Source organism: Marmota flaviventris, chromosome 18 (assembly GCF_047511675.1).
Source record: "Marmota flaviventris isolate mMarFla1 chromosome 18, mMarFla1.hap1, whole genome shotgun sequence".
NCBI lineage: Eukaryota > Metazoa > Chordata > Mammalia > Rodentia > Sciuridae > Marmota > Marmota flaviventris.
This window is the reverse complement of record NC_092515.1, coordinates 13,745,498-13,767,721: the sequence shown is the minus strand read 5'-3', so window position 1 is coordinate 13,767,721 and position 22,224 is coordinate 13,745,498. Positions and strand designations below refer to the sequence as shown.

Here is a 22,224-nt window from a genome sequence, read left to right as displayed (position 1 = left end):
CCCGCCCCGGAAGCCCGCCCTCAACACCGGAAGCCTGACTGACCGCTCGCGACCGCTCTAGCCCGCCGGGCCGCTACCATCGAGAGTGCGGCGGGTGGTCACGTGAACGTGCCCAGGCTCCCTGGCGCTTTCCTTCACCCGACGCTAGGTAGGAGCTCAGCCAATGAGAAGGGCGCAGGCCTGGCCCCCGCGTGCCCGCCGTCCAGCCGGAGCGAGCCTGCGCTCAGGTGGGGCAGGAAGGCGGGGCTCCAGTCTAGAAGGTGCGTGTGGGGTCCCGAAGTGGAAGGCAAGGAGTGCAGGTACTGTGCGATCCGGGGCACGGCGCCCCGCTGCCCTCCTTGTGTTATCCTCTTGTCTATAATGCATCCCTCCTCTATGCCATCCATGTTCATGTCACCCATTTCTTCTCATGCTGTATCCCACTTAAGTCGTCACCACTCCCCTTGTGTTGCCATCACCCTCTTTCTGCAACCACCAATCCCTTTGATTCTTTTTCCTTTCCCTTAAGTCCTCATTGCCCTCTGTAAGTCGTCATTGCCTTACGTCGACTGCATCCCTCTTTTTTGCCGTTTCACCTTCATGAAATCCTCACTTCTAAATCGTCATCAGACCCCACCTTCGCACCCCCCCCCCCGTCACTATGTCGACGTTTACCACGCTTTCCTTACGACGTTTACCACCCCTTATGTCTTCCTTTCTCCTCTGCCACCATTGCTCCTCTGACAGTCTCCATCTGTGCCTCATGCTCCTTGTTTTCTCCATAAAGAGCCAACCGGCCGTACAGTTGTTTCTCTTCCCTCATTTTCGACACCCTTTCCATATTCCCACCATATGGAGTAGGAGAGTCCATTATTTGGGATGTGTCAGTGTCCCGGCTCCACCTCTAAACGCCCGGAACCGTGGACCAGCTTATCGCTCCTCTCCAATCCCCTTTTCCTCATCTGTAAAATACACACAAGGACATGCGTGTCAAGGATGAGCGTCAAGAATCTGCAAATCCATTTTTATGGCATGGTCAACCTGTCACGGCCTTTGGGATCATATTGTTATTAACCATGTCATTCTCATCCAGTCACCTTTTTCACCTTCTCATGATCCACCCCTCCCCCTTCCCAGCTGCACTCATTCCTGTGGTGACCTCCCTCATTGCTGTGACAGGCCCTACCACGGCAGCCACCCCACCCCACGATCTTCATATTGCCTTCACCTCTGCCACAATTACCACACATGAACCTTACTTCTGTAAATTCTTAATCCCTATCTCTTTATCCTGGTGTATGGAGTGACCCCACCCCCAAAATGACAGCATTCAGCTAGAACTGTGGGAGTAAGTAGGGTTCTGCAAGGGAAACTACAGTTATTTTAGACCCAGGTCTCCTGGGTCTTAGTCCCAGATTCAACAGTCCTGAGTCCTATTCATTCAGCCCATCTTAGGCAGTATAGTACAGTGGTTAGTGATGTGAGCCTTGGGGGCTAGAACACCCTAGTTTGACTAAGCACTTAGTACTTAAAGAGCTGCATGACCTTGGGCATGTGGCATGTACAATATAGGAATGAAAACACAAGTTAGTCATTCAACACATATTTCTTAAGCATGTGTGTTCAACACAGTGCTGAGCATTGGGGACAAGTCAGTGAACAAAGCAGAAAAGTCCCTAGCCTTAATGGGGTTTACATTCTAGTATGGGTAAGAGACAAGAAGTGAACACTGTAAGTAGGTAAGTAGATTATTTGATTTGTTAGAAGAGGGGTGCAGAATACACGGTCAAAGTTGTAGTATGTATGTATGTGTTTATTTTGTAATGCTGGGGATGGAGCCCAGGGCCTTGCACATACTAGGCAAGTGCTCTACCACTGAGCTATACACCTTGCCGTGATGTTTGTTTTTGCTGAGTGTGTGTATGTGTTTGGTTTTTTGTTTGTTCGTTGGATTCTTTGTTTTGACAGTACTAGGGATCACACCCAGGGGGCACTCTAGTGCTGAACTACATCCCAACCCCTTTATTTATTTATTTAAAACAGGGTCTTATTTAGTTGCTGAGGTTAGCCTCCAATTTGCAGTCCTCCTGCCTCAGCCTCCTGAGTGGCTGGAATTACAGGCATGTATCACCATGCCTGGCTAACCTGTGGTTTTAAATAGGATGGTCTTATAGCTGGGGGCTGTGATGCATGTCTATAATCCTAGCAGCTCAGGAGGCTGTGGCAGGAGGATTGCAAGTTCAAAGCCAACCTCAGCAACTTAACAAGGCCCTAAGCAACTTAACAAGATCCTGTCTGTAAATAAACTATTAAAAGGGCTGGGGATGTAGCTCAGTATTAAGCACCCCTGAGTTCAATCCCCAGGACCAAAATAAATAAATCAGTCTGTGAAGGTTTTCTGAGAAAGTGACATTTTAACAAAAACTTTCAGGAGAGGAGAGAGTGGCATGACTCTCTGGGGGAAGGGCATTCTGCAGAGAGAACACAAAATGCAAAGGCCCTGAGGTAGGAAAGTACTTAAGAGTATTTAAGGAATAGCAGAAGCCCAGTGAGAGGAAGAAGTGTAGGAGATGCAGGAAGATTGTTTGAGGCCTCATTAGCGACAAAGAAGACTGACTTTTATTCTGAGCGAGGTGGGAGCCACAGGAGGATTTGGAGCAGAGGAAGGACACAATCCAAAGTGACATGAAGCTATCACCCTGAGCACCAGCAGTTCCAGAACTCCTACTCAGGATGGATTGGCAAGAGACAGCCTTGTTGGAAAGAGAGTCCTCTTCACGCTGTACTCAGATATCCTTTATCTTTGGACAAAGCTTCTGATACCCCCTTCAGATTTTTGGAGAGGGATGGGGTGCTGGTGGGGTTTTGAGAGGCTAAAAACACCACTGTAGTATTCAGCTGGTATTGGGGAGGGTAGATGGGTGGGTAGCAGGAATTTACAGATTATAAACAAAAGGAAAGGGGGTTGTCACGGGGCCGCTGTCCCTGGATCCCTGAGACAGCCTGTGTTCAAATCCTGGCTCCCCATTTCCTGGCTGTGCCAACCATGGAACACGTCAGCCTTTAGCTCCCTTGTCTGTTAAATGGGATTTTAAAAAAGACTGTCATGAAAATTAAGTATAGAAAGTCCTCTGAGCAGAGCAGGTCCTAACATGGGAGCCTACCCTCTCCCCCACATCCTGCACCTCCACAGGCTCACACCTCCCTCGTGGTACTTGGTCCCTTGCAGGAGGCCATGACAGGAGATCTGCTGTATTTTATTTGCTCATGAATTGGTTCAACAGTGTATGGTTCTGAAACAGAACTGAGTTCTGGATTCAAATTCCCAGCTGAGCAACCCATACTGTGCCACCCGAGCAGGTGGCTTCCCTGAACCCTGACACCCATCTGAAAAACAGGGATGGTGATAATATTCCTCGCCCCAGACTTGGCCTGAGTTATTTTTTGAACTAGAACATTACTCATTTCCAGTTGTGATGCCACTGTCCCCTGCTTTATTTTTCTCTAAGGCATGTGCCATATGTTACTCATTTATTCTTACTTGCCAAAAAGGAGAATTTCATTATTAGAAGGGTCCCGGCCCTCCCCTTCCTTCCCCTCCGCTCTCCTTTTCGTTCCCCAGTACTAGGGATTGGGCCCAGGGGTGCTACATCCCCAGCACTTTTATTTTGAGACAGAGTCTCATTAAATTGCCCTATTCGGCCTCAAATTTATAATCCTCCTGCCTCCTCCGCTTGAGTTGCTGGGATTACAGGTGGATACAGGCCTACCATGCCTGGCTAGAAGGATTTTTTTCCCCTGTTTTGCACTGTATCCCCCACCCACCCACTTTATTTGTGGGGTGGGGGTGCTGGGGATTGAACCAGGGGCATTCAACCACTGAGCCCCATCCCCAGCCCTTAGAGACAGGGTCTTGCTAAATTGCTGAGGCTGGTTTTAAACTTGCAATCCTCCTGCCTCAGCCTCCCAGGCTGCTGAGATTACAGGCATACACCACCGTGCCCAGCTTATATGGCTTGTATCCCCACTTTTTAGAGCAGGGCTTGGCCAAATAGATGAATGAGCTGGTCTCTGAGCATGGTATGTGTTGTTCCTGTGCTCACTGGTGCTGGGGACACCGTGGTCATGGAGACGGCCTGGCCCTGCCTCTTACGACTCATTAGCCCAGTGGAATAGATAGTCATGTCACCAAGTAGTGATAGCCCAGAGAGGTCAGGGTCAGAATAAAGGAGAGACCAGCAGAGTGTCAGGGATGGGATGGAGAGGGACTGGGGACTGGGGGACCCAGAGGGGATACCTAATTCAGCCATGGGGGATAAGGAGAGCTTCGTGGAGGAGGCGGTTTGTGGGTGGAAAGGGACGCGCAGCATGGAGAGGAGGAAAAGGTGTGCTCAGCAGGAGAATCAGCATTGTAGGATCAGTGATGCACGTGTGGTTTTGGTTCCAGGAACTGAAAGATATTCAGCCTGACTGCGGTGAGAAAATGAACCAAAGAATAGCCGGGGAAAGATCATCCCAGGCCCCGGGAGCACAATAAGGAGCCAGGACTTTGTTCTGAGACACTGGGGAGCCACAGAGAGTGTTTGAGCTGGGATGGACAAGTCAAATTCAGATGAGGGGGCTGGGGTTGTGGCTCAGTGGTAGAGCGCTTGCCTAGCCTGTGTGAGGCACTGGGTTCGATTCTTAGCACTGCACATAAATAAACAAAAAAGTCCATTGACAACTAAAAAAATATTTTAAAAAACTCAGATAGAGGCAGGATTGGAAGGTCTAGTAAAAGCTGGGAGCAGAGGGAGATGACTGAAATGAGGACCCAGGTGGCAGAGGCCAGGTTGGAGCTGGAAGACATCATCAGGAGGCCAAATGGGGTCCTAAACAAGGTCCAGGACTGAAAGAGTCAGGGAGGGCTTCCTGGAAGAAGTGGCACCCAGGCTGAGACCTGAAGAATGAGTGGGATAACTCTCCTTAAAATGAGTACCTGGCCGGGGCTGGGGCTGGGGCTCAGTTGCAGAGCACTTGCCTCACACGTGCAAGGCACTGGGTTTGATCCTCTGCACCACATAAAAATAAAAAAAATTAAAAGAAAAAATGAGTACCTGGGCGGGGTGCAGTGGTGCATGCCTGTAATCCCAGCAGTTTGGGAATTTGAGGCAGGAGGATCACGAGGGTGGACAGCAAGGATCTATAGATTTTAAATATAAATTTAAAAAAATAAAGCCAGCCTCAGCAACAGCAAGGCACTAATCAACCCAGGGAGACCCTGTCTCTAAATAAAACACAAAATAGGGCCAAGGATATGACTCTGTGGTTGAGTGCCCCTGAGTTCAATCCTTGGTTCCCGCCCCCCACCCCAAATGAGTACCTGGAGAAAGAACCAGTTTAGGAGAGATGGTGAGGTCAGCTGGGGATGTGGGTGTGAGGGGCCCAGGGATACTCAGGAGAAGTGTCTAGGAGGCCACGGAGCCTCCAGAGCTGGAGTTTAGGCAAGAGGTAGGAACCAAAAAAAAGGGGCTTAGGATTCAGAAAGGGGACTTGGGGCTGTAGTGGAGAGCGAGGGTCCACAGGCCCTGAATGAAATGGTAGAAAGTTTGCACTTTGGCTCCGAGGGTCACAGAAAGGTTCTGAGCAGGAATAGGAGCAGAAAAGTTTTGAGTGGGAACTCAGATTTTTAGATTTAGTAATATTTACCATTTAAGATGGTTTTTGGACTTATTTAATTGTTTTTCAGACCAAGCATCTTCTCTCCCTATAGGGGTATTTATCTTAAGGTGTTCTTTGAAATAAAATTTCTACTCTTAAAAAAAAAAGAAAAAAAGTAGGGGCTGGGGCTGGGGCTGGGGCTGAGCGGTAGCACACTTGCCTGGCACGTGTGAGGCATTGGGTCTGATTCTCAGCACCACATATAAATAAATAAAATAAAGGTCTATCAACAGCTAAAAAAATTTTTTTTTAAATTGTTTACAAAACTAGTGTACTATTTTCTGTAGAGTTGGCCACCAACTCTTGATTGTTCAGTCCAAAAGGGCCTGCCCCATCAAGTGAAAATATGCGCCTTTAAACTTGAGGGCATTTTTGTTGGAAGACCTGTCAATTTCTAGATGATTCATATATGCCTCAGTAGTCTCCTGCTCATTTTTTTAAATTTGGTTTTTCTTAGTTATACTTGACAGTAGAATCCACTTGATAAAATCATACAAGCATGGAATATATCTTATTCTAATTAGGACCCCATTCTTCTGGGTGGATACGATGGTGGGATCCACTTAGGTATTTTAGTATGTCCCCTATTCTTTATTCTCTGCTGGCTTGAATCCACCTTGAATTTCCCCCACTGTCAGCTGACATGCCATTATCTGTACCCACCCAGTCTGTTCTGGGCTTAGAACACAAGCTGGTTACCATTGTGAATAAAACAAGTATCATTTGGTCTAGAAAAACATCTAGAAAAGTCTTCCCTCAAAGTTTTCCATTCTTTTGTATTTCTTCTGCTTTCAACAAATATTTATGGAGAGAGTCCAGTGCACAAGACCCTGGGAAAGAGGAATAAATCAGATACAGACTATAGTTCTTTGAGGGACATACAAGTCTATTGGTGGTGATAATAGTGTGTACAAGGTACTAGGGGCCACAGACCTCACCAACCAGCATATAGCAGGAGATGAACTTGGTGTCTGCTGTTCATGATCTTCTTGGCTTTTTTTTTTAAATATTCACTCTTTAGATGTAGATGGACACAACACAATGCCTTTATTTTTATGTGGTGCTGAGAACCGAACCTGGGTCCCGCCCGTGCTAGGCGAGCGCTCTACCGCTGAGCCACAATCCCAGCTCCATCCTTGACTTTTTTTTTTCCCCCCTGGGGATTGAACCCAGGAGCACTCTGCCACTGAGCCATATCACCAGCCCTTTGCATTCTGAGACAGGGTCTCACCAAATTGCCCAGGCTGCCCTCAAACTTCTGTTCCTCCTGCCTCAGCCTCCTGAGTTGCCGGGATTACAGATATGGGCCACCACACCAGCTTGACCTCATTGATTCTTCCCAACAAATGTGATGTTGGTATTATTTATCTCCCAGTTTATCAGAGAATGAAAGAGGCTCAGTGAAGGGAGCCTCTTCCCCCAAAAAAAACCCTGAGCCAGCAGGGCTGTGGACTGGCCCAGGTAACCATTTGGAGATTACTGTTTAATAGATGAGACCAGTGCTGGGGCTACAGCTCAGTGGAAGAGTACCTGCCTCACATGCACAGGCCCTGGGTTCAATCCCCAGCACCACACACACACACACACACACACACACACACACAAATACCTGAGGCCAGCAGAGATCAAAGAAGTAAAATCCATGGCCAAGGTCACTTGGCAAGAAAATGGCAAAGGCTTTGAACCAGGGCTGCTGGTGAAGGAGAGATCAAAACTGCCACTGTCACTCTCACTAGGAGGTGGGATGCTCAGGAAGCACAGGTCTTAAAAGCCCAGAGGGTTCTGCTTCCTCATTTTCTGTGGGTTGCGGTATCACACCCCAAAGCAGGCATGGCCACAAGCCAAGCAAGGGGCCTGGGGGAATATTCTGTGAGTTAGAAGGGAACGGGCTTCCTGGCCGTGGTGTGCTCCACATCATCAAGAAAGCAGAGTATAAGGATTTGCCTGGGTTGGTTGCACTGGGGCCCTATGGGGATTCTGGGGTCCTGGGAACACAGGCACCAAGGTGGGCCAGGCAGACATGCCAGCACCCACTACAGGGTCTGATTCAGTTTTACTGCTCAACCCCATCTGGGGACGGGGCAGATTTTTTCTCCAGCGGCAGCCACAGCCCTTGAGCCTCATTATGATTTAATTTCTGTAGAAATTATGCACATTCAAGCCAGGCATGGTGGCACACGCTCTTTTTGGCTGCACTGGAGATTGGGCCTAGGGGTGCTCTACCACTGAGCCCATAAGTTCCCACCCCTTTTTATTTTTTATTTTGACACAGGGATTCCCTAAGTTGCCTGGGCTGGCCTTGAATTTGTAATCCTCCTGCCTCAGCCTCCTGTGTTGCTGGGGTTACAAGCATGTGCCACCACACCTGGCTTCAGTGGCTCTTCTTACACTTGCCTTTTTTGTGTGTGTGGCATTGGGGGCGGAACACAAGGCCCACATGCTAGTCAAGCTACACCCCGCAAACCATACCGCTGACTCTACATTTTTTGTGTTAATTGCTTTTTTTAGTCATCTTAAATTTTATATGTTCAAAACCAAACCCCTGATCTTTTCCCCGAACTTATTTCTCCCTCGGTCTTCCCCTGACCATTCTTCCCAGGGAACAGTCCAAAACCCTTGGAGTCATCTTGAGTGCCTCTCTTGTTCTCGAACACACACCCAGTCCAGAAACCTCATCCACTCCATGTTCAGAAGGTTTCTAGAGCCCACCCATCCTTCTCCCCTGGCTGACCCCATGCTCCTGTCTACCCTCATCTCCTGCCTGTGTGCTCCCAGCAGCCTCCCTGGGCCCCACACAGCCAGAGGGAGCTGAACATCTGTGCTAGTGTCCTAGACGCTGCTGTAGCCACAGCTTGGCAGCCTGAAACAAAGGAAATGTGTTCTCTCCCAGTTTTGGAGGCCAGAAATCTAAAATCTCAAAGTGCTGGTGGCACGGCCACACTCCTACCAGCAGCTTTAGAGGAGATTCTGTCCTCAGCACTACACTGAGTTTCTGATGGCTCCCCATATCCCTGGGCTGTGGCCACCTCACCCCCATTTCAGCCTCCCTGGTCATGTGGCCTTCTGGGTATCTTCTGTCTCATAAGGATATTTGTCACTGTGTTTAGGGCCTACCCAAATAACCCAGGATGATCTCATCTCAAGATCCTAAATGTAATTACACCTGCTTTTTCCAAACAAGGTCACACAAGTTCCAGAGGTAATACCACTGGACATATCTTTCTTCTTTTCTCTCCTTATTTTAATTTTTTTGGTCCTGGGGGTAGAATCCAGGGTTCCTCACTACTGAGCTACATCCCCAGCCCTTTTTATTTATTTTGAGTTGCTCAGGCTGGCTTCAAACTTGGGATCCTCCTGCCTCAGCCTCTCAGTTGCTGAGATTACAGGTTTGTTCCAGTGTGCCCTGCTCAGACATATCTTTTCTGAAGCCACCATTCAATCTACCACTACCCCCAACATAAACCTAATTCTGCTGGGAACCCACTTGTGACCCTGTCCTACTCACCACCGTCCGCGTAGCCCTGCAGGATGTGGCTCCATCAGTTCCCTGACTCATCTCCCTCTCTCCCCAGCCTACTCCACCACAGCACACTGTCCTCCTCCCGCCTCCCCTCACGCCTGGCCAACTCCTGCCTCAGCCTTTGTACCCTTTCTCCCCCTGAAGTCCAGGTTGTACTCTCCCTCCTTCCTTGAAGTTTTCCTCTGGTAGCCCCAACTCAGTGAGGACTTCCCTGACCTCTTTGTTAAAACTGCACACCACTCCACCCCCACCCCTGTTCCCCAAATCTCCACAGCAGGTGTTACCTTCCAGCATATTCCATTCATCTTCAGTATCTAGGGGTCAGATGTTGGCTCCACAAACCCTACCCTCAGGGATACCAAAATTTTCAGATGCTCAAATCCCTTATATAAAATAAAGTACACCAGGGGCTGGGATTGTGGCTCAGCAGTAGAGCGCTTGCCTAGCACGGGCGGGACCCGGGTTCGATTCTCAGCCCACATAAAAATAAAGGCATTGTGTTGTGTCCATCTACACCTTAAAAAAAATAATAAAGTACGCCAGGCATGGTGGTGCATGCCTATAATCCCAGTGCTCAGGAGGCTGAGGCAGGAAAATCAAGAGTTCAAAACCAGTCTCAGCAACTTAGTGAGGCCCTAAGCAACTCAGTGAGATCCTGTCTCTAAATATAATACAAAAAAGGGGCTGGGATTTTGGCTCAGCGATAGAATGCTCGCCTAGCATGTGTGAGGCACTGGGTCTGATCCAGAGCATCATACATACATACATACATACATACATACATACATACATAAATGTATTGTGTCCAACTACAACTAAAAAAATATTGAAAAAAGTTATTAAAAATAAAATACAAAAAGGGCTGGGGATGTGACTCAGTGGTTGAGTACCCTTGAGTTCAATCCCTGGTACCAAAAAAAAAAAGAAAAAGTACTATTTGCATATAACATACCCACATCCTCCTGTATATTTCAATCTTCTCTAGACATAGTGTCTAATACAATGTAAATGCAATGTAAATGATGGTTATATTGTATTGTTAGGGGAATAAAGGCAAGGAAAAAGTCTATACATGATCAGTACAAACATAATTTTTTGTAATATTTCCAGTCCATAGTTGGGTGAATCAGCGGATACAGAACCCGTGAATATGGAGGCCTAATTTGCAATCTTACTGGTTATGTCTTCCCTCGTGTCTATTTTATTCACAGCTGTACCCCCAGGGCCTAAAACAATACTTGGTGCACAGCAGATACTTAATAAATGAGTGAAACTAATGAACCTTATGAAAAAGATGCTGTTGTCACCATGCTCCTTTTGCAGAAAGGGAGACCGAGGCATGGAGGTGTTAGCACTTCTCTGAAGCCAAGAGTCACACAGAGGTACTGAAGCTCAGGCTCAGTTAGGTGTCTGGCTCCAGCACCCACCGTTTTAACTGCCTTGCAATCTAATCAGATCTAAACTGCCACTCAGTGGTTGCTAGAAAGATCTTTGGTATATTGCTTTGGTTAAAAATAAAAAGAACTAAAATTGGATATCCATCCTTACAGACCTATAACCTCTGTACAACTTGAAAGCCAATGGCCCCTGACAGTGTGAATGGTGTCTGTTCTCTTCCTGCCGTGGGTCTAGCCTGGCCATTCCAGTTCTCCATGCCCCTCTGTTATATTTTTACTCATCTTGACTACCCTAAGTTCACTTCACCTGCTGTTTCAACCCCACATTCTTAAATAAAACATTTCTCACCAATGCCTTCAAAATTTAAAGTCTGACATTTCCTGCCTCTCCCCCACCTCCCCACAACACTTTGGCCCACTCCTTAAGACTGTTATCTTCTGCTCTGATAACCTCCTGGGTTTCAGATCACCTTGAGCTATTGCCCTTTTTCCTGCAGGATCCTTTTTAACCCATCCCTGTCTGGGAGAGAAAGAGATCTGGAATTCTTTTGCCTTCCACTATTGGGATCAGATGCTAATGAGGGGTTCTCCAGTTATTCCTTCAGATCTGGGTTGAATCTTGGAGTGACAGGGAGAACCTTTTGAGATTTTCTTCTAGAAGAAAGGAAAAAAAGCAATGCATTCCCTTAATTTGGGGGAGTGGGGGGAGGCACCAGGTAGGGACACTCAACCACTGAGCCACATCCCCAACCCTACTTTGTATTTTATTTAAAGACAGGGTCTCACCGAGTTGGTTAGCACCTCGCTGTTGTTGAGGTTGGCTTTGAACCCGCCATCCTCCTGCCTCAGCCTCCCATGTTGCTGGGATTACTGGCTTGTGCCACCTCGCCCAGGTCCCTTAATTTTTTTTAAAGTACTAAAACAAGCAATAGCTGTGTTCACTTTATACTTTCTTTTTGGTACCAGGAATTGAATCCAGGGGTGCTTAACTATTGAACCACTCCCCAGCCCTTTTATGTGTGTGTGTATTATGTGTGTATGTATGTATGTGTGTGTGTGTGTGTATATATATATATATATATATATATATATATATACACACACACACACACATTTGGGTATCAGGGATTGAACTCAGGGGCACTTGACCACTGAGCCACATCCCCAGCCTTTTTTTTGTATTTTATTTAGAGACAGAGTCTCACTGGGTTGCTTAGTACCTCGCTATTGCTGAGGCTTGCGATCCTCCTGCCTCAGCCTCCCTAGTTGCTTGGATTACCGGTCTGTGCCTCCACACCTAGCTATACTTCTTTCTTAACCTGTTCTGAGATGTTTTCTATACTTCTCTGTAAGTAGCTTACATTTCACAGTTTTCAAAACTAAAACGGACCTAGTGCTCTGACATAGGCCTGTAATCCCGCTACCCTGAAAGTTGAGGCAGAAGGATGGCAAGTTCTCAAAATTTTCTAAAAGCTCAGCAGTAGAACGCTTGCCTACCATGCATGAAACCCTTGGTCCAATGGGCAACACTGCCAAAATCAAAATAAAATAAAGTAAATCAAAAGGAGAAAAAAATAGGTTTATATAAAAAGAAGCAGCAATCCAAAACCCTCCCAAAATTCCACTTCCTTTCAGGCAACCACTTCTGACACTTGCTTCTCTCAAGAGTTCCTTTTCTGCAGGTATCTGTTGACTTCCTATGTGTTTGGGGGACACGGGTTCAGAGGAGAGAGAAGGGAAAGGAGCAGGAGCAGGGGTCTCCAGTTTATTTCTACAGGTGTGGCTTTAAATCCTACTTGGGAGATATGAGATTGGATCCAGAAGCCTGGACCTCAAAAATATTTTTGTCTTAATCCCTATAAAAATATCAGTTGGCTTAAACAAAAAAAAAAAAAATCAAATACCGTAATCCACACAGATTCCGACAGAAAGTCCGCCACCACCTTCCCCCACCTCTCTTCCCATCCGTAGCGTGGGCTGAGTCTTCTGCTGGTTTTGTCGCTTCATCTCCAAATCATGCCATTCAACCTTGATTTTCCCCATCTTATTTTATAAGCGTTTTAATTATTAATTTTTATGTATTTATTTTTTGACTAGGTAATGCATGCCCACGGTACAAAAACTCACAAGGTTTGTAGACCAGAAAAGATGCGGGGTTCCCATTTCTCGGTGGTCTTCCCGCCCCTCCCGGGGGCTCGGGGTGGAGTGTGGCGAAGCCCATCCCCCAGCCACACACGCCCCCACTCGGGCCAGGTTGGCGGACCGCATCTGGGGGCCGAGCCCCCCTCCTCGCTGCGGTGAGCTGGGGCTGTCCGCTCGCACTGCGCAGACTCCCCGCTGCAGTGGGCGGGGCCTACAGGAGCCCCGCCCCTCCACTCCTTACCTCCCGCCCCTGCTCAGCCTGTTGGGGCAGAAGCTGGGGCCCCGCGGAGGTAGCTGCAGACGCCTGCCAAGTAAGGCCGAGGACCTTCGAGGCAAGGGTGGTGGGGGGGATGGGCTAGGGGAGGCGGGGAGGCCCCGGTGGTACTGGGCTGCGAGCCTGAGCTGTCTTGTGTGGTGGGTACCTGAGGGCGAGGGCAGAGGAACCACCTGGAAAATGCCCTGAGTAGTCCCAGTGCTAATGAAAAACAGGCACAAAGACTCGGGGCCTCCGCAGACCCCATCCAGGGCTGTCTGAGACTGTCTAGATTAGAGCTCCGAGGAAGGATAAAGGAGGGTGCTGGTGGGGAGCAGCGTGGTGACAAATGGGGGGAGGGGGCAGGGTGGACGCCAAAGGCCGGCAGGGTAAGTCTGAGTGATGTAAAGAAAGCAGAGGCGTTGGATCTTAAAAGAATTTCGAAATTCCTGCTGACCAGCGACCAGTTTCCTCTTTTTGGGGTGGCAGGCACAGTGCCAAGGGCCCCCGTGATCATGGGAGAGGGACTCAGTGAATCCCACAAGCCCAAGACTAATCTGCCTTCTCTGATGTCCCTCAAAAGCCCAGAACACCTCACACAGTGCCTGCTTTTGTTCCCCCAGTTCGGAGACCCTGACACACCCACCTTTCCGCCTGGGCTCAGCATATCCCCCAGCTGCAAAGCAAGATGAAGCCTAAATTGATGTACCAGGAGGTAGGTGGATGGGGACTAGTGGGGATGGGCTTGGTGCAGTGGAAGGTCGGAGACCGGGCGAGCCGCGCTGTTGCCCCCCTCCCATCCCCATCCCCATCTCCCAGCTGAAGGTGCCTGTTGAGGAGCCAGCCAACGAGCTGCCCATGAATGAGATTGAGGCATGGAAGGCTGCTGAGAAGGTAGGAGCCCTCCGATACCCTTCATCCCTCTCAGGGATGGGTTGAGCTGCCCACCATGGGTCACCTGACTGCCTCCTCTTCCCCACAGAAAGCCCGCTGGGTCCTGCTAGTCCTCATCCTGGCGGTGGTGGGCTTCGGTGCCCTGATGACTCAGCTGTTTCTATGGGAATACGGGGACTTGCATCTCTTTGGACCCAACCAGCGCCCAGCCCCCTGTTATGACCCCTGCGAGTAAGTGGGAGGGGGAAGCTGGGTGGAGGGGAAGAACCCTGATAGGCCAGGGGACACTTAAACACACACTGAGCAGGGGCTGCACCCGGCCTCACCCCGTGCAGTGAGAGAGTGAAGAGATTGCAGGCACCCAAGTGCATGCCCACCCCCCTTTCCCCCACATGCAGTGCAGTTTCCATGGCAGCCACAGCGTCATCGTCTCTGCAGGTCTGTGAACAAATAGACAAGCACACCATTCCATCCACATCTGTGAATGAAGACATGCACACACGCAATCTCCCCACCACACCTCTGGACGGATAAATGCACACACACAAATATACATAGCCTCCCATCTACGTCCCTGGGCAGACAGGCACTCATCCCAGCCAGTCCTCTCCAGCCTCATGGCTGATACTGTCCCCATCACCCCCAGAGCAGTGCTGGTGGAGAGCATTCCTGAGGGCCTGGACTTCCCCAATGCCACCATGAGCAACCCCTCCACTAGCCAGGCCTGGCTGGGCCTGCTCGCCGGTGCTCACAGCAGCCTGGACATCGCGTCCTTCTACTGGACCCTCACCAACAATGATACCCACACACAGGAGCCCTCTGCCCAGCAGGTACCTGGCAGCCTGGGCCCTGGCTGGGAATGGAGGGGGGTGACAATGGGGAGAGTGAAGGGGTTTCCCCTGATGCCCTAGGAACAGATGGGCACATCTCATGTGGCAGATTGGACACAGGTGTTTGGAAGCAGCTGTCTGCACATGGCCCTCTGGACTGAGGGTGTTTGTCACGATCATCTGGAGACCTCTGAATGTCAGGGTGCAGGTTTGGTTACAAGGGATTAGCCTGGCAGATGTCACTTGCCCATAAACTGTCCTGACCCTCTCACACAAAGAAATGGAAGAGAGAAGTAACAACCTATCCTTGAGCCAGACTGCTGCCTCCTAGCTATGTGACCTTGGATGGGTCACCTCTCCTCTCGGGCTTTAGATTCCTTACTTGTAAAATGAGGCCAACAGCTGGGTGTGCCTGTCATCCCAGCGGCTCTGGAGACTGAGGCAGGAAGATCTTGAGTTCAAAGCCAGCCTCAGCAACTTAATGAGGCCCTAAGCAACTCAGCAAGACTCTGACTCTAAATAAAATATTTAAAAAGGCTGGGGATGTGGCTCAGTTGTAAAGCTTCCCTGAGTTCAATTCCTGGTGCCGAAAGAAAGAAAGAAATAATAAAATAAAGTGGGGCCAAAAATATAACACCTATTCTTGTGAATTTTAACACAGTGCCTAGCACAGAATTTGCCCTTGGTAAGCATTTGCCAATAAGGTACCCTTGTTACAAGCCAGGAATGATGACACACACCTGGAATTCCAGTGATTTGGAGGCTGAGGCAGCCTGGGTTTGAGGCCAGCCTGGGTTATTTAGTGAAACCCTGTCTCCAAATAAAAAAATTAAAAGGGCTGGGGTTGTAGCTCAGTGGTAGATCACCCCTGGGTTCAATAGTCAGTAGAACAAAAAACAGAAATTCTTGTTATGGTTTGCTGAAAACTTTAAAAATCAAAAAACCTTCATTACTTGAAAAGAAACAACGTAGGTTAACCCCTACTGTTGAAAAACATGAGTACCTGATCCTTCTGTTTTCTTCTCCCTGCTGCCTCTGTTTGTGAGAAGTAGACTCAAAATCTACTAAAATCTCAGGGCTCCTTAAATACCACCTTAAAAAATAAAGTTAAAAGCCATAAGAGTTCCAAGCGTGGTGACACACACCTGTACTCCCTGGGACTGGGGAGGCTGAGGCAAGAGGATCACACGTTTGAGGCCAGTCTCAGCAACTTAGCAAGATTTGTCTCAAAAAAATAGAAACAGCTGAGGGTGAAGTGGATCAGAACTTCAACCTGGAGGCAGTGTTTGGGTTCAATCCCTTTCCACCACTCAGTTCTCCCAACTCTCAGTTTCCTCATTTGTACCTGGAGAATTGTAAACAACTCTGCTTCATAGGATTTTGAGAATTCAGTGAGTTCAGGCGTCAAGGGGCCTAGAATCAGAGCTGGTACCAGAGAATCACCGGTTCTCACTGTCACTGGGGTCAGTGTGCCTCAGCCCATATTTTCCTGGACCCTCAGCCCCAGCCTCACCTCAAAGCCTGTGATATGCCGGGAGGCTCCTGCGCTGACATTTCCAATGTTCTGGATCTTGGGAAGGTCCCTGGAGGGGCAGAAGGACAGAGAGGCCTGGGGGCATAAGTCTCAGAGCAGCCAGTGACTCAAAGAGGTCAAAGTTTAAGACAGATAAAGAAGTGTTCTAATATTTTAACTTTAAGCCTTTTAGATTTATATTTAAATTATTATTAATCATATCTCAAAGCCAGATCTCAAAACGGTGCCTTTTGAGGTGCCTTGTGGGTTTGACATCCTGGCTGGCCCAGCTTCTCCAAAACTGTCCCCTCCCCACAGGGTGAGGAGGTCCTCCGGCAACTACAGACCCTGGCACCTCGAGGGGTGAAGGTTCGCATCGCCGTGAGCAAGCCCAATGGGCCCCAGCCACAGGCGGACCTGCAAACCCTGCTGCAGAGCGGTGAGCTGGGGACGGCAGGGGTGGCAGGCTTGGAGCTGCCCACCTTGGCCCCTGACCACTGCCCCCATCGGTCACAGGTGCCCAGGTCCGCATGGTGGACATGCAGAAGCTGACCCACGGCGTCCTGCACACCAAGTTCTGGGTCGTGGATCAGACCCACTTCTACCTGGGCAGTGCCAACATGGACTGGCGCTCGCTGACCCAGGTCCGCCTGCATCCTGCCTACCTCCCCCCAGGCTCCTCCCCCTCTACAGGACAGCCAGCCTCTAGCTGCACCCCTCCACAACCCAGCATCCTCTCTGCCCGTTCTCTGCAGTGGTTCCTTCCTGCTTCATACCAGGGATCCCTAAATATTCCCCATGCCAGCCTTCTGTTGCCCTCCCCCTGCTCACAGGTGCCTGGGGTTCCCTCTGATCCTTGATGGCAGCTGCCAACTGTGCACAGAGCATTCAAGGCCCTGTCTACCCATCTGGCCTTCATTACACGTTCCCTGCACGCCTGTTCTAAACCCAGCTCCATCCTGGGTGGTGCTGGGAGCATGATGGTGACAGGTGGACTTGACTGGAACTCCCAGTTCCATGTGGAGCCTGACCATCCACCAGGCAGTGAGCCCAGAGGACTCAGGGATGGAATGGGGGAAGCAGTGAGCTGTGGAAGCCCAAAGGAGACATCTGACCGAACCTGGGATGTGAGGAAAGTTTTCCCAAAGGAGGTGATAACTAATCTGATATTTGAAGGATCAACAGGAATTGGCACAAGATAGGGATGAGGAAAACAGCTTATGCAGTGACGTGAGGGTAAGAGAAGACAGGACATTAATTCATTTCAAAGGATAGTTCTCCAAATCCCTAGTCTCACCAATTATGCAGGGAGATGCTGAAGATACTCAGTGCCTGTCCTCCTGCCCAATGGGGAGACGGGTTTGTCACCAGAAAGAATGATGAAGGAAGCCCAAGAGTGCTAGGAGAGCCCAGGGGAATGCCTGGGCATCCCAGGGAGGCTTCCTGGAGGAGGAAGCACATCAGCCTAGACTAGACCTAAGAATGAGAAGGAGCTGGCTCTGTGCAGGGTAGAAGTTGCAGCCTATGAGAAAGTTCAGGAAACCTAGAACTCTGAAATAACTGAATGATTTTCTCCAAAACTTAAGTTTATGCCTATGAATTTAAGTGGGATGGGATGGGGGAACCGTGGGCAGAGCTCAGCTATTCAGCACAGGGGTGGGAGAAAGACTGAGGGACAGAGGGGAGTAGACCAAGAAGCAGACTGGATGGAGGTGTCCCTGTCCGCTGTGGGCACCTGGCTACTGTCCCTGGACTCAGCACTGCCCTCCCGCAGGTCAAGGAGCTGGGCATAGTGATGTACAACTGCAGCTGCCTGGCTCGAGACTTGACCAAGATCTTCGAGGCCTACTGGTTCCTGGGCCAGGCGGGCAGCTCCATTCCATCCACCTGGCCCCGGCCCTATGATACCCGATACAATCAGGAGACACCAATGGAGATTTGCCTCAATGGAACCCCTGCTCTGGCCTACCTGGCGGTGAGTCTGGGAAGAGTGGGACCTGTCACATCCTGGTGTGTGTCACCCAGAGTCTCCAGCTAGCCCTGCCCGGTGATTTTCAGGGAGGGGTGTCCTGATACTGGCCCTCACCCCTGCTCGCTCTGCTTCCCCAGGGTCCTGGATCTGTCTCAACTTCCTTGAACCTTGGTTTCATTAAGAAAATGGGTCTCCTAGTATTTCCAACCTCTGGGTGGGGGATAGCTGCTGGGTTCATGCACACCAAGCCCTCCGTGTTGTCCCACACAGCCACAGGAAGTTCTTTCTGTTTAAATTAATTAAAAGTAGAGCCAGGTGTGGTGTTGCACACCTGTAATCTCAGTGGCTCAGGAGGCTGAGGCAGGAGGATGGCAAGTTCAAAGCCAGCTATAAAATAAAAGAGGGCTGGGGTTGTGGTTCAGTGGTAAAACACATGCATGAGGCCCTGGGTTCGATCCTCAGCACCACATAAAAATAAAATAAAGAGGGCTGGGGTTGTGGCTCAGTGGTAGGGTGCTCACCTAGCATGCATGAGACACTGGGTTCACCCTCAGCACCACATAACAAAAAATAAAATGAAGATATTGTGTCCAACTAAAACTGAAAAAATATTTTAAAAATAAGTAAAAAATAAAAGAAAGGTCAGTGATTAAGTGTCTCTGGGTTTGATTCCCAGTACTGAGATAAATAAATTGACTTAAATTAAACATAGCGGACAACTAAGATCCTCAGTCACATGAATCATATTTCAAGTGCTCAGTAGCCACATGTGGCAAGTGGACAATGTAGATGAAGAACATTTCCATCACCTTAGAGGTTCTGCCAGACAGTGCTCACTTTTCCTGTAGCGGATATTGAGCACTTTAGATAAGGCGCTGTTGTTTTTAACTGCTGATGTTGCCTCTAGTTGTTGGGGGACCACCTGGATCCCCCTCAGTGCCCCTGAGCATGTCACCTGGCCAAGCCCTGAGTCACTGTGGAGAGCATGGTTCATCGGGGTCCTCTGCTACAGTGGTCTCCACTGAGTCGAGGTCTCCACCTTGACCACTCCCCTTCCAAAGCCTCACTTTCCTCTTCTGTCCCGAGGATTAAAGGAGGTAGCCAAAGGGCCTGGGATGGCACTGGACATCGAGTTGCCCAGTCAGAGCCAGCTGTGAGGCAGGGCAGAGAGTGGAATAGAGCAGACGTCCTCAAACCATGTGCCCCAGAATCACCTGGAGGGCTTGTTAAAACCCAGACTCCTGGGCCCCACGGCAGCACTCTGGTTCAGGATATTGTGTGCAGAGAGGCACAAGAATTTGCATTTTGAACAAGTTTCCAAGGATGCTACTGCTGCTGGATCAGAAAAGCATAATTTCTGGAACCAGGCAGCCTGGGCTCCATATATCAGCTATGTGACCTTTAGGAAATTGCTTACCCTCTCTGGTCCTGACTCCTCACCCTCAAAACATAGTGAGCATCCCTCCCCTTCATGGAGGCTGAGAATTCAGTGAGATCTATAAGACCAGGCTCATGGTGAGCTGTCCCTATACAGGATCCACTGTGACCATACCCCTGGCAGGAAAATTTTCTTGACTCTCCCCTCACCCCCAGAGTGCACCCCCACCCCTGTGTCCAAGTGGCCGTACCCCAGACCTGAAGGCCCTGCTCAACGTGGTGGACAACGCCCGGAGTTTCATCTACATTGCGGTCATGAACTACCTGCCCACCATGGAGTTCTCCCACCCGCGCAGGTAACACTGGGCACAGAGACAGGGCTCGGGGCAGGGAGCCCCTGCATGTGGAGAGGGGTGATGGGACTCCAAGAGCAGGCCAGGAACCTGAGGCAAGAGGACAGATGGGGGAAGTCACAGGGAGAGAGAGAGAGGGCCGAGGTGCTTGAGGCAGGAGAAAGGGGTTCCCAGAGAGGAGGATGGCGGGTGATGGAGAAAAGCATGAGAATATTGGGGCTGGGGCAGGGCCTGGCTGGAGGCCTGAGGTAGGAGTGCAGGGGGAGGGGCCAGGGAGCAGGGGACACAACTCGACTTGGGATGAGGGCCTGGGGGAAGAGGCCAGGGGTCCTGGGGTTGGGGCACAGGGCCGGGTTGTGATCTGGGATGCGGGGGATGACTGGGCTGGAGGAAGGTAATGTGGAGCCAGTGGATAAGGTGAAAGGACTGGGTTGGGGGCGCAGGAACGATGGCCAGGAGCAGGAGATGAGGGATAGATGGAGGAAGGAGCAGGGAGCTGAAGTCCACAGTGGGGTGCTCTTGAGGTTTGGGGAATCTCAAGCTAATGCAGGGCCCAGGCTTGGTTCCCCAAAGCTGAGGGCGAAGCTGTGGATAAAGCTGCTCTCCTGCACCCCCTCTCTGCCCTGCCCCCAGGTTCTGGCCTGCCATCGACGATGGGCTGCGCCGGGCTGCCTACGAGCGGGGCGTCAAGGTGCGCCTGCTCATCAGCTGCTGGGGACACTCTGAGCCATCCATGCGGTCCTTCCTGCTCTCCCTGGCTGCCCTGCGGGACAACCATACCCACTCCGACATCCAGGTGGTAAGCACCCACCCACCACCCCCTCGGCCTGTGTGCAGGGCAATGCTAGGGACTCAGCCCTCGTGGGGCTTATGTGACATCTGACAGGAAAGAGCCAGAGTGAACCAGGCTGTGAGGGAGAAAGCATGGGTCGTGGCTGGGAGAGGGAAACACAGAGGAAATCCCTGCCTCCGGCTGAGGGGTCAAGAATTGACCCCTCAAAGATTGTTTGAAAAAGTAGACATCAAGCTGGGTTTGGTACCACAGGCCTGTGATCCCAGCTACCTGGGAGGCTGAGGCAGGATGATCCCAAGTTTAAGGCCAACCTGGGCAATTTAGAAGCGGTCCTGTCTCAAAAAAATAAAAAGGACTGGGGATGGAGCTCAGTGGTAAGCACCTCTGGGTTCAATCGCCAGGACCGAAAAAAAAAAAAAGTAAGGGAGGGGAAAAAAAGAGAGATCCTCAGAGATGTGATTTCAGGGATGAACAGGAGTCACTCCTGGGGGAATGGGGTTGCAGTTGACAAGAGGTCCTCCCTTCAGCTGGCATTTACTGGGGACCCACTACATGGGGCCCTGCTCTGGCCCCAGGGATCTCCGAGGCCTTAAGACCTGGTTGCACACACACCCGTCTTACCCAGGGCTTCTCTGGCTCCTGACCTGCACCTCAGGCTCCATGCCACCCTCTTACCCCTGCCCCATTCTCCACAGAAACTCTTTGTGGTCCCTGCGGATGAAGCCCAGGCTCGAATCCCATACGCCCGTGTCAATCACAACAAGTACATGGTGACTGAACGTGCCACCTACATTGGTGAGTGTCCCTAGCACCTCCACAGTTACTGAGGAAGGGACTGTCCGGGCACCAGGGCCTGGCCACCACGGGGCCCTTACTCTGCGCCCTACCCTCCCTAGGAACCTCCAACTGGTCTGGCAGCTACTTCACGGAGACAGCGGGCACCTCGCTGCTGGTGACGCAGAACGGGCGTGGTGGCCTGCGCAGCCAGCTGGAGGCTGTTTTCCTGAGGGACTGGGACTCCCCTTATAGCCACGACCTGGACACCGCAGCGGACAGTGTGGGCAGTGCCTGTCGCCTGCTGTGAGGCCTGATCCAGTGGATAGGCCACGGTCTGCGAGGCCCCCATGGCCCTAGACGCTCTGGGTCCTGGTCCCTGTTCCCGTGTCCCCGCTTCTGTCTGCCCCATCGTGGCTCCACAGCTCTGTCCTATGCTCCCGCCTCTACCTCCACCCCCAGTGGCCTGATACTACGGCCCCGGGACCTAGCAGAGCTGGGGGAGGGATCAGCCCCCAAAGAAGTGGGGGTGCATGCTGGGCCTGGACCCCTGGCCCACCCCCCTTTCCAGGCCAAAGAGGGCCCAAGATTATAATAACAAGTAAATAATTGTCTGTATAGCCTGCGCCTGACTGAGTGCTGGACGATGGAGTGTAGGGCAGGGGACAGCTGGCATGGGCCTCTGCTGGGGACATCTTATGTACTGAGCCCTTGGTTTACCACGTGT

The 22,224-nt window shown here is 50.5% G+C and overlaps 1 protein-coding gene across 6 annotated transcripts; it reads left to right on the top strand.

Annotated features, from left to right (window-relative positions):
* The first annotated feature begins 101 nt into the window (after positions 1–101).
* Pld3 (phospholipase D family member 3) lies at positions 102–22,117 on the top strand. 6 transcript variants are annotated; one of them, XM_071605217.1, is made up of 13 exons: positions 102–260; positions 12,694–12,726; positions 13,615–13,706; positions 13,811–13,885; positions 13,974–14,116; positions 14,532–14,715; positions 16,547–16,667; positions 16,745–16,872; positions 18,003–18,203; positions 19,794–19,933; positions 20,564–20,729; positions 21,419–21,518; positions 21,620–22,117. In XM_071605217.1, the coding sequence occupies exons 3-13, from the start codon at positions 13,680–13,682 to the stop codon at positions 21,805–21,807; spliced, it is 1,473 nt and encodes a 490-aa protein (XP_071461318.1). In that variant the 5' UTR covers positions 102–260; positions 12,694–12,726; positions 13,615–13,679; the 3' UTR covers positions 21,808–22,117. The 6 variants fall into 6 exon arrangements, with proteins under 6 accessions (XP_071461318.1, XP_027797213.1, XP_071461319.1 ...); XM_027941412.2 differs by having other exon boundaries at positions 102–299; XM_071605218.1 differs by lacking the exon at positions 12,694–12,726.
* The last annotated feature ends 107 nt before the right edge of the window (positions 22,118–22,224 follow it).